Raw genomic sequence first — 12,017 nt, 5'->3', positions numbered from 1 at the left:
GCCTGCCCTCTCACCTGAGCGGCTCTTGCTGTTGGTGAGGATGTCCTGCAGCCGCTCCTGCAGCTTGTCAGCCCGTTTCCGCTCCAGGTGCAGCTGCCTCTTAAGGTCTTTGAGCTAAAGGTGTGTGTGAGAGGGGGTAAGAGCTGGGGCCCAGGGGGTCCAGAAAGGAGGGGAGGAGGTCACAGGCCTCACTAGCTTACCGCAGCACTGCCCTTCTTTTCCAGGATCCGCTGCCCATCCACTGTGTCCTTTACCTCCTGTGCTTAGAGAAGGCACAGCAGGCAGGTGAAGGCACAGCCGCCTGCAGTGCACACCCTCCCTGCCTCATTATGCAAGTTTCGGCCATGGCTATGTCTGGGACTACAGAGATACCACAGACCTGCTTCAGGCTGCTGATGGTCTTCACGTGACCATCCCGCTCCTCCTGGGCCTGCTGGAGCTGATCCCGCACATCCTGAAGCTCTTTCTCCTTGCTCTGCAAAGCAAACAATGGCTCAGGCCATTGCCTAAGAAGTCCATGTTCTCCTGCAGCGGTACTTGGTACCCAGAGACAGGAATATCACCGTGCAAGAATCACCTTCAGCTCAGCAGCATGCTCCTCCCGGCACTGCTTAAGAGCTTCCTCTTGTTCCTGTTGCTGCTGCTGCAAGGATTCCTATAAAAAGAGTTCCAGGTCTGCTCATGGCCCCGTTCAGTTAGTCAAGGGCAAGTGACTTTCAGCAGAGCTCTTGGGGTGTGACAAAAACACCTTTGGGCTTTTTTTTTTCTTTTTTTTTTTTTTTCCCGAGACAGGTTTCTGTAGCTTTGGAGCCTATCCTGGAACTAGCTCTTGTAGACGAGGCTGGCTTTGAGCTCACAGAGATCTGCCATTGTGTTACGTGTGAGTGCTTTGTCTGCATGTACACCTCCAGCTTGCCAGCCTGTTTCCCTCCAGGTGCCGCTGCCTCTTAAGGTCTTTGAGCTAAAGGTGTGTGTGGGAGGGGGTAAGAGCTGGGGCCCAGGGAGTCCAGAAAGGAGGGGCAGGAGGTCACAGGCCTCACTAGCTAGAGGGATCTGATGCCCTCTTCTGTCATAAAGGTGCTGGGAACTGAACTCAGGTCCTCTGGAAGAGCAGCCAGAGCTCTTAACTGCTGAGCCATCTCTCCAGCCCTACTTTTGACTTTGAGACAAGGTCTCGTCTCAGTACGTACTCTGCGCTGGCCTTGACCTCTCAACCCTGCCTCAGTCTATTGAGTGCTGGGATTGACAGGTAACTCACTACCGAGCCAGGGAGAAACATCTTGTAGGAAACAGCATATGCCCTGAGGCAGAAGTAGGAAGCCTACACCATTCACATAGTAGATCAAGTGATTTACATTTCTATTTCTTTATTTAACAAAAACAACACTGCATGCCAGGAATATTCAAGTGGTTGTACATATATTAAGTCAGTTTCTATAATCTTCCTAAAATACCTATACAGTAAGGCATTATTTTCATCATTAATATTTTTACTATTGGGAATTGAAGTTGAGGTCTCATTCATGCTACCAATGAATTACACTTTCTATCCTTCTTATTCCCTTTCTGTCAAAGGTGAAAATGGGCCATAGAAAGATGAAATACATTGCATAAAGTCACCCAGCTAGGAAGTGGCTCAGCCGGCATGCAAATTTAGGGAAACACTGGCTCCAGTGTGCGCTCTTCTCTGCTACAGGATACTGCCTCTTATTGTTGTCATGAGTTTTCCAGGAAAAGGGGCAATAAATGTTCTTGTTAAAGTAAATATTAGTGTATTGCCAAACATGGAAAGATAGTATATTATAACTTTTTGGCAGAGGAACAATCCAGGAGAAAGACATGCCTATTAAATCTGCACAAAGACTGAGCATGAGTGCCCCTAACCAGCTCTGCACCTTTACTAGGTACCACCAACTTACCTCAGCCTCTTTCAAGCGCCGTTCAAACCAGCCCTTGGCTCCATCCATGGAGTGTACCTGAGCCTGAAGTTCTTCCACTGTGTGCTGAAGAGTCTCCAGTTCCCTTGTTCGAGCCTGGAAGGGGAAGACAGTCAGGAGTTGGGCAGCAGAGCACTGGGCACCCTATGTATCACCTACCTGACCACCAACACCATGGTCTTCAGCTTTTAGAGGAGAAAGGGCATCGTTACCCCACCCACCTTCTCCTCCCGAATCTGCCCCCGGAGCTCATCCTCCTGTCGTTTCTTGTCCTCATGCAGCTCTCGAAGCTCACGCTCATAACGGGCTCGCACCCCCAGCATCTCCTTCTCGTGCCGTAATCGGACAGCTCCCAGCTCTTCTTTGTGCTGGGACTTCTCCTGCATTGTCTCCATTGCCAGCTCATCCAGCATGACCTTCCGTTTCTCAGCACTCTGGGGACCAGGAGGGTAGGCCAAGAGAGTGGGAATTAACTTTACACCACAAAACATCACCAATCTGTTCCATGCCCAAGGAACTAGCCAGACTTCAGCTCTTCCCTGGCCCTTGAAACTGGCTGAGCCATTTGCCCATCCTTTAGGAAAAGGTCATTTTCTCTCTTTCCAGTTTCAAGCCTTATCACTTCCTACCCTCACGGACTGGGCCATCTCTTTCCTTCTTCTCAGGGTGCCCCACCTTCCGAGCTTCCTGGAGGTCCTGGGTCAACTGCTCCTTCTCCTGCCCCATTTCTTGAAGTTGTTCCAGCAGTCGGCTATTGGCCCTTAATGACTCCTAATTCAGGAAAGAAGGGGAAAGTTTGAGGAGAGTCCCTGGTAGGTGCCAATAACCTAGAACACTTCTAGTAGACCTTTCCCTAATAAAGTGGGTGTTATAATCACAATCATAATGGGAAAATGACAGACGCTGCTGCTTGGTCCCCAGTATTTATTCTTCCCTACGCCCTTAGCAACAGAATTTAAATTGGGAATATGATAGTCTATAAAGTATTTCTCTCTTCTCCTTTTCTGACAGGTAGGGCCATGTGATTCGTTTCTTAGTATTCTTTTCTCTTTTTTTGAGACAGGGTCTCACTGTGTATCCCTGGCTTGCCTCTGCCTCTCGAGTGCTGGGATTAAAAGTGTGTTCAGTCATACCAGCTACATTCCTTTTTTTTCTTTTTGAGACAAGGTCTTATGTCAAAAGCCTTTCTTCTTGAGATAGGACCTCATCTCAGACTTGCTATATAGCCAACAAGGACCCTGAACTCTTAACCCTGCCTCTACCTACCGAATACTAAGATTACAGACATTGGACTCTATGCCTGCATTTGTTTTCTGCGTGAACAAGCTTGGGCAAGTTTTATTAAAGAAAAACTTTCCTGGTTTACTTTTCATTAGCTTTTTCTGGCATGCTTCTAATACCAGAATCACAAGGGTCAATAAAGCCAGTGCGCATACTATATAATATTTTCCATATGCTGTGCCCGGTTCAATTTTACTGCCACTGTGGGGATGGACAGCAGTTTTAGCCAACATGGAATAATGGTATCCTGTTTCAGATTGCCTCAAAGCTGGGCAGTTGTTGGTAAGGATAACCAATTTCATTTTTCCCTGTTTGATCATCTTTAGAGTCTACTTGTATCTCAGCATGCATTTTCCACTTTTCATAATAAACTGGAACCTAGATCTAATCATCTCCAGAGACTTTTGTCATCTTCTCTACAGCCACCATCATTCCGCCTTGAGTGCAGGACAGCTCCCAACCAAGAGCAGCCTCTAAGATGGTCAAGAACAAGAAAGCTTGTTCTTTCCTTTTTCTTTTTTTCTTTCTTTACTCTCTTCCCTTCCCTTTCTGGTTTGTTTTGAGTCAGGGTCGCTCTATGTAACCCTGACTGTTCTGGGACTTGCTATGTAGACCAGACTGGCCTTAAATTCACAGAGATCTGCCTGCCTCTGCCTTCCAGGTGCTGGGATTAAAGGTGTATGCCACCACATCTGGCTTGTGTTTTCTTTCTTGAGACTGGGTCTTACTCTGTTACCCCGGCCTTGATTCCTTGATTTAAACAATCCTACCTCAGTTCCCCGCACATCTAGGAATAGAGATGTGTATCACTGTGTCCAGCTCAAGTGATTCATTTGTATCTAGAACTGGTGAGTGTAACCTAGATCTTTAATTTATTATTATGATTTTTTCATTTGTTTGTTTTTGAGACAGTGTCCCACCATGTATTCCTGACTAGCCTCAAGCTCATGGGGATCCACCTGTCCCTGCCTCTCAAGAGCTTGGAATAAAGGTGTCTGCCACCTGTTATTTTTTGTTTGTTTGTTTGTTTATTGAGACACAGTCTTGCTGTGTCACCCAGGCTGGCCTCAAATTCACAATCCTCCCGTGTTAGCTTGTTTAAATTTTTATTTATTTTAGAGTTATTTGGTTTTATGTGTTTAAATGTTTTGCCTGCATGTATGTATGTGCACCACATGCATACCTGGTGCTCAAGGAAGCCAAAAGATGGCATCAGGTCCCCTGGAACTGGAGTTAGACAGTTGTGAGCTGCCATGTGGGCACTGAGAATTGAACGCTGGTCCTCTGGAAGAGCAGCCAGTGTTAACCGCTGAGTCATCTCTCCAGCCCTGTGTGAGCTTTCTGAGTGCTAAGAATACAGCCATGACCCACCATACTCAGTAGAGTACGTTCTTAAAAGAAAGGGAGGTGCTCTTTACTGTTATGCGCGCTCCCTTTTCTCTTTCCTTCCATATGCAATGTAAACATGAAGGTGAAATGGTTTCAACAACTACCCTGGAAGCAAAGGCTAGAAGTCTGCATCAAAAGCTGTAAAACTGAAAAAGAGAAAGAACCTAAGTCGCTGGTAATTGGCGATCTATAATTCAACACAGGTGTGGTGGCTCATGCCTGTAATAGCAGTTCTTGGAAGGCTGAGACACGATGAATGTCATGAGTTTGAGGCTAGCCTTGGCTACATAATGAGTACCAGGCCATCCAGGAATGCATAACAACTGTCTCAAACAAATTAAACAAAAATGAAAAAAACAAAAACAAAAAAACCCCACCATCATTAGCCTCATTCACACCTGAACAACCCACTTAGCATTTTATTTTTTCTTTTGGCAACAAGGTCTTACTCCGCAGCCTTGGCTGATCTTAAGCTCCTATGAGCAATCCTCCTGCCTCAGACTACCGAGTACTACCATACCAAGCTCCCTACTTAAGTGTTTCACATAAGAGAAAACTAAACTTGTATGCGTGTGTATATGAGTCCTTTGTGTTCATATGTCCATACAAATATGCAGAGACCCGAGGAGGCTATTGGGTATCTTCTTCTCACTTTTGACCATATTTCTTTCTTTCTTTCTTTCTTTCTTTCTTTCTTTCTTTTTTTTTTTTTTTTTTTTTTTTTTGAGACAGGGTTTCTCTGTAGCTTTGGAGCCTGTCCTGGAACTCCCTTTGTAGACCAGCCTGGCCTCGAACTCACAGAGATCCGCCTGCCTCTGCCTCCCGAGTGCTGGGATTAAAGGCGTGCGCCACCACCACCGGCTACTTTTGACCATATTTCTTTGGGCCAATGTTTCTCACTAAATCTGTGGCTCATAGCTTTTGGCTAGGCTGGCTAGCCACCAAGCGCCAGAAATCCTGTCATCACCTCCTCCCCCTCCCAGCACCAGAGTTACAGGCACACTTTTTACAGGATACTGGGGTCTGAACTCAGATCCTCATACTTACAAAGCAAGCACTCTTACCCACTGAACCATCTCCCTAGCATCCCCCTTTGATACAAGGTCTGCTCATGAGGCCCAGGCTGGACTTGATCTTGCTATGTAGTTAGGATGACCTTAAGCTTCAGATCCTCCTGTATGTACCCCCTAAGTGCTGATATCACAGGTCTGTATCATAAAGCCTGGCTTATGCAGTGCTGTGGATTGAACCTTGCACAGCAATATAAGTGCTTTGTTAAACAAGCTGTATCACCAGCCCTACACTTTTTTAAAATTTATTTATTATGTATACAGTGGTCTGTCTGCATGTATATCTGTACACCAGAAGAAAGTACCAGATCTCATTTTCAATGACTGTGAGCCACCATGTGGATGCTGGGAATTGAACTCAGGACCTCTGAAAAAGCAGCCAGTGTGGTGCTCTTAACCTCTGAGCTATCTCTCCAGCCCCCCTACACTTTTTTTTTTTTTTACTTGAGACAGGGTCTCAATATGTAGCCCTGGCTATCCTGGAACTCACTATATAGATCAGGTTGGCCTCAAAATCACTGAGATTGGTCTGCCTCTGCCTCCCAAGTGCTGGAATTAAAGGCATGTGCCACTATGTCCGGCCCCAAATTTCTTTATTTAATCTAGTATTATTCTAGCCTACAGCTTATGGCAGTCGTCCTGCCTCAGCCTCCTGAGTGCTAGGATTATAGGTAATAGACAGTATACCTGACTTAAAATCTAAAATTTTTTGAGTATGCACACAATGCCACATATGGGAATTCCACACCTGGCCACCAATGAGTCACTCTCAAAGTGCCTAAGTGCTAGGTGTGGTGGTGCACACCTTTAATCTCAGCAGTTGTGTGGCAGAGGCAGGTGGTGTTCTGTGAATTCAAGGCCAGCCTGGTCTACAGATCAAGTACTAGGACAACCAGGGTTACACAGAGAGCTCTACTTTATCTCAAAAAAAGCAGGGGCACTAAAAATATTTTATAAAGGGCTGGAGAGATGGCTCAGAGGTTAAGAGCATTGCCTGCTCTTCCAAAGGTCCTGAGTTCAATTCCCAGCAACCACATGATGGCTCACAATCATCTGTAATGAGGTCTGGTGTCCTCTTCTAGCAGGCATACATGCAAACTGAATATTGTATCCATAATAAATAAATAAATAAATATTTTAGAAAAAAATATTTTATAAAATTACCTTCAGGCTATATGTATAAGGTATGTTTAGATTTAGGTTTCGTCCCCCAAATATCTCAGTAATTATATACAATATTCCCAAATGAGACAAAATCTGAAGCAAACACAAACATTACATATGAGAAACTGTACATTATAATACCAGAATGGAGACTCTAGCTGGAATTTTGTTGTTGTTTTTGTTTTTCGGGACAGGGTTTCTCTGTAGCTTTGGTTCCTGTCCTGGAACTAGCTCTTGTAGACCAGGCTGACCTCGAACTCACAAAGATCTGCCTGCCTCTGCCTCCCGAGTACTGGAATTAAAGGTGTGTGCCACCATCACCCGGCTCTAGCTGGAAATTTTAAGCTCAATTTTGCAGAAGTCAAATTTCCTGTATCAGGACATATAGATACTAGGATGTTAAGCAGCCAGCCAGGAATTCAGGTCTCCCTGACTCCAAAGTCTTCTCCGCATTCCTCGAGGACAATTCACTGCACCAGTACTAGGAAACTACAACCCAGGTCAGAAGAAGCATCACCTGGAGCTGGGAGTTGAGGTCGTCTTTCTGTCCCATTAGATCTTCATATTTAGTCTGCCGGTGCTGTAGCTCAGCTGTCAATTCAGTGGTCTGCTCCCGAAGTGTGTTCAGCTCTTGTGTCTTTGCTGTCTGGATCTGGAGAAAGTGGTAATGGTGGAAAATGAAATGCAGGGAGTCCTACCACTCAGGGACCCCTGGGTCTCCCAGTTCTAGGGAGATAGAAAGAAGTATGAAGTGAGGTAGAAAGACAGAAAATTTAAAACAGAAAAGCAGAGAGGTTAGTGGAATATTTGTGAGATAAAACACTATGCAGTGATAAAAGAACCCATGCTGCATACTGATAAAGCTCACAGACATAAAGGTACCAGAAAGTAGGCAAGGACAGAATAGCATCAATTTCATTTATATGAAAAGAACAAGCAACATGATTCTATGTTGCTCAAGGTCAGAATATTGGTAACTTCCAAGGATCTTCTACCACACTGAAAAATGCTCACACAGAGTTATAAAGGGACATAAATAGACAGACACATTGACAGATTCACTGACCACACACAAGATTATTCATGTTTCATGCACTTTATCATAGAGAAACTAGAATGCCAGAAAAGCAGTAATAGATGGAGAAGAAAGCTGGAAGGCAACAGAAAGGAGGAACAGAAACAGAATTGAGTAAAGGGTCCAGACCACCCTGGCCAGATGTGGACCAAAAGCAGAGAGAGATAAAGGAAATGGAAAGATGATCAAGGGCTCCCAGGTGTCCTGTACCTGCTCCAGAGCAGCCAAGCTAGTCCTCAAGGCATTGTTCTCAGCCAAAAGCCCTTCCACTTGTTCCTGCGCATCTGCACTCTGGATGGACACCTGGCCCCACCCCCACGACAAGTGAGAGCAGGTCCAGAACAGAGGGACAGGACCTACCCACAGCCCAGAAAGAAAGGAGACAGACACACAGGCACACAGAGCAGGACTAGGAAAAGCAAGACCCCGTGGGCCATGCTTGCTTGTAAAATACCAATTCAGCCAGCTCCCACCCTCGAGCCCAGCTCCCCAGCCCACCAAGTACAACATACCTGATCTTGTAGGGCACGCAATGCCGCTGCATGCTCCAGGCGCTCCCCCTGCCGCTGATCTCTTAGTTCCGCCAAGCTCTGTGGGAAGTCAGGTACCCCATTTCAAACCTCATCCTGGGTGCACAGAGATCTACAGACTCCCTCTATGAACACCTAAAAGCATGTTCTCAGCACCTGTGAGGCTTGAACTCGTTACCAGAGATCTCGGATTCGCCCAGACTCCAAGCTATTAGGCATAGGGCTCTCAAATACATTCGCTCCCTCTCTCCCAGCCTGAGCATTTCTGACATACCTAAGTTCCTGAACCTAGCCTCTGAGGGGTTCATAGTCACCCAGATTCAAGCTTGGAGCCCCAGGATTTTCAGTTCCCAGGGACTGTAACTTTACCCTAATTACCAGGAGTTATTGACATACTTAACCCCATGTCCTAAGCTCCAGAGCCATAGTTTCCAGCTCTTGAAGAAACCTCAGACTGACCCATCTCCATTGCTACTCTGGCTTCCCATTGAAGCACAATTAATAAAAACTCAGAGACAGAAATTGGAGTTCAACCTGAAGACCAGAAAAACAAAGCAGTCACGGGCTCTTAGCTCAACCTCAGTCTGAAAATGATGATCCTGCCTCCACAAAACCTCAGAATGAGACTGAGACTGAGAGCTGTCTCCTCCCGTTTTGGGATTAAGTTCTGGGATTAAGAGCGGCACCACTACTACCTGGTTTCTATGGCAAACTAGTGTGGCTACTGGGATTAAAGGTGTGTGTCATTGCTGCCTGCTCTGTAAAGTGGCCAGTGTGGCTGTTTTACTTTTTTGATCCTCAGACGAGCTTTATTTATTAAAATACAGACAAAATGCCACTACGTTCCATCTCTGTGAGTCTTTATACCTAGACCAACAACAGCTCCTGAGGATTTTATCCAGACTCTTTCCCAGCCTTCACACTCCAATCTTCTAGGAGTCCTGCTTCTACAAGATACCTTATCCTCCATTCTGAGACTTCAGACTTGCCTCCTCTCAGAGGAAATTCAAAGGCTTTCAGGTCAGACAGCCCTAATCCCCAGGAACTTCACACCCATGTAAACTTTGGAGATCTCAGCTTTTTACTGCCACCAAGGATCTCCGAACCTCAGGACCACCACCCAACAAACCCACCTCTTAACATCACAGAACCACAACAGCTTTCCAGACCCTGAAGGTCTCAATTCTATTCTGCCTCCAGCTCCAACTGCTCCATATTTGAAAGTCCAGTGTCACTCGAACTTCATGTCTTTGAGCCCTAGATGTCTCCAATATACTGATATCACAGCTTTTAAAATTTACTATTATTGTTGCTGTTGTTTAAACAGGGTCTCACTATGTATCTCTGGCTGTTCTTGAACTCACAGAGATTCATCTGCCTCTGCCTCCCAATGCTATGTGCGCTACTACAGCCAGCTGGATATCACAGCTTTGAAAAGTCTCAGCATCACCCAGTTTCTACTGGGAGAGTTCCACAGCTTATATTCACCCTAATTCCTGGTCCTAGACTCCAGTGAGAGTTCTGATTTATACAAACTTGTGGTACATAATCAGAATCCTTAGATTCCCACCTCAGGATTTCTGATTCATGTAAACTCCTAACCCAACTCCTAGGTCTCTGGATTTCTGAGTTCCCATTTTTCTAGCTCTTAGAGGGCTTACACATACCTATAAGGTTGTTGTATTTCCAAATCTTAGACATCCCAATCAGTCTCTAAAGACCTCATACCTCCCCAGACTGTCTACTCCAAGAATCTTGAGACCCAGCTCCCATCACATCACCTGATTGGCAGCCTCAAGTTCCTGCTGCAGCTTTTGGGTGCGAACCAACTGGGCTTTGAGATCAGCTTCCTTCCGCTGTTGTAATTCTTCAATTTTGTTTCTAGTGGTGACAAGGATAGAGTACATTAGGCAGGGCTAGAGGCCCAGTCTCTCAACTGTACCCCTGTGGTCTTTGGCTAATTTGGCTGGGCATGGTACCTATTTTTCTACTATTGGCAACCCCAGTAGTTACCTGCTATCATTAAATAGTGTCTCCTTCTCTGTCTGCAGACGACAAAAACTGCATGCAGAAAGACAAGCATAGATATGTTATTTCCATAAGCCAATCCCTCTCTCTCTAGGCCCCCAAAACCCCTGGAAAGAAAAGTATACCTTTCCTGTTTCTTTTTCAGTTTTTCAGAGAGCTGATGGAGAAAGAGGAAGGAGTATAGACAAATAACAATGAGAACACTGACAAAATAAAATAAACAATAGAAACATTTATAGACACCATACTGAGTCCTTCTACAAGTTGGGTTTTACTTATGATAGTCCTGTGGAATTCTCAGGACATCCTTGAGAACTGAGAGCTATTGATTTTACAAGTGGGTAAACTGAGTCTCAGAAGGGCTAAGCAATTTGATGGCCCAGTTGTCAGCAGCAGCAACACCATCTCCAGCTAGCTCCCTTGGACTCCAAAGACCATTATTTATGCTCCCAAAGCAGCAGCCAATGGCCACATCACAGAATGGCTAGGCTGGGAGGCCTGGAAAGCATGATCATGATTGGTTGTCTCACCACTGGGCCCCCAGGTTCTAAGGGCATTCTTATATGGATGAATTGGCAAAGCTGCGAGGAAACAGAAGGGATGGGACCTGCCATGCACAAGGTAGAATGGGACTACATTAGCTTATTCCACAATGAAAGCAGCTCTGAAATTTGTGAGCCTCTATTTCACACATGATCAAACTGAAGCTCTGAGGATGCACAATGCTCCTCTGCTGTTAGGAGAAAGCCAGGCGGCGGCAAACCCCACCTTAGCAAGTTCCTCCTGTAGTCTGGAGGTTTCAGCTTGCTTTGAGCTCTGCGGGTGGTAGGGGGGGGAAGATAAGGGATGGAGTTGTTATCAGCAAGGATGGAGGAAGGCCTCTACTTTTTCCTGTCCCACCTCCCTTTAGCCCATGAGATGGTGATGTCACAGACATCTCCATGGGCCCACAGGCAGGAATACGGCATCTGCTGTCTCCCAGCATCCCAGTCCCAAGAGACCCAGTTTTACCTCTAAGCCTTGCAGCTGCTCCCAGAGCAATTTCTTTTCTTCTTTCTCCATTTCCCATTTCAGCTCTACTTCTGCTAATGGCATGGGAGCCAGGGCAGCAGGGAGTACATCTCCTGGGGGATCCCCTTGGCCCTCACTGGCAGCTAAGGACCTCACAGTCTCTTTCCCATAACGTTCCTGCAATGCTGTTGAGTAGGACAAGAATATCTGATGGGGGCTGGAGAGATGGCTCAGCGGTTAAGAGTACTGGTTGCTCTTCCAGAGGTCCTGAGTTCAATTCCCAGAAAACACATGGTACTCACAACCACCTATAATAGGATCTGATGCCCTCTTCTGGCATGAAGGTATACATGCAGAACACTCATACATTAAAAAAGAAATAAAGAAAGAAAAATAAAAAAGTATGTATGATGAATGAAATCATCTCTGAAGCCTTTTTTTGTTTTTTTTTTTGTTTGTTTGTTTGTTTGTTTGTTTTTTTCGAGACAGGGTTTCTCTGTAGCTTTGGAGCCTGTTCTGGAACTAGCTCTTA

General features: G+C 45.6%; 1 protein-coding gene and 1 pseudogene across 9 annotated transcripts in view; both read right to left on the bottom strand.

The window, feature by feature from the left end:
- The window catches only part of Gripap1 (GRIP1 associated protein 1), a 30,587-nt gene that overhangs the window by 8,101 nt on the left and 10,469 nt on the right, over positions 1–12,017 (bottom strand). For 4 of the 9 annotated variants that reach the window (XM_050160772.1, XM_050160777.1, XM_050160773.1 and 1 more), the window contains 15 exons: positions 11,486–11,670; positions 11,243–11,290; positions 10,600–10,631; positions 10,460–10,507; positions 10,228–10,327; positions 8,429–8,506; positions 8,127–8,219; positions 7,359–7,493; positions 2,613–2,708; positions 2,159–2,371; positions 1,920–2,033; positions 578–655; positions 380–475; positions 201–257; positions 15–114 (listed from right to left, as the gene is read on the bottom strand). In XM_050160772.1, coding sequence (XP_050016729.1) covers positions 15–114; positions 201–257; positions 380–475; positions 578–655; positions 1,920–2,033; positions 2,159–2,371; positions 2,613–2,708; positions 7,359–7,493; positions 8,127–8,219; positions 8,429–8,506; positions 10,228–10,327; positions 10,460–10,507; positions 10,600–10,631; positions 11,243–11,290; positions 11,486–11,670 — 1,473 coding nt within the window. The remainder of the gene's footprint in view (positions 1–14; positions 115–200; positions 258–379; positions 476–577; positions 656–1,919; positions 2,034–2,158; positions 2,372–2,612; positions 2,709–7,358; positions 7,494–8,126; positions 8,220–8,428; positions 8,507–10,227; positions 10,328–10,459; positions 10,508–10,599; positions 10,632–11,242; positions 11,291–11,485; positions 11,671–12,017) is intronic. The other 5 variants (XM_050160775.1, XM_050160778.1, XM_050160774.1 and 2 more) reach the window with 3 other exon arrangements.
- On the bottom strand, positions 2,737–3,625 carry LOC126512827 (60S ribosomal protein L30-like; annotated as a pseudogene).

Source organism: Alexandromys fortis, unplaced genomic scaffold (assembly GCF_014885135.2).
Source record: "Alexandromys fortis isolate MF-2015 unplaced genomic scaffold, M_Fortis_MF-2015_v1.1 scaffold_83, whole genome shotgun sequence".
Lineage (NCBI taxonomy): Eukaryota > Metazoa > Chordata > Mammalia > Rodentia > Cricetidae > Alexandromys > Alexandromys fortis.
The sequence above is the reverse complement of the archived record's forward strand: the minus strand, read 5'-3'. Positions and strand labels throughout refer to the sequence as shown.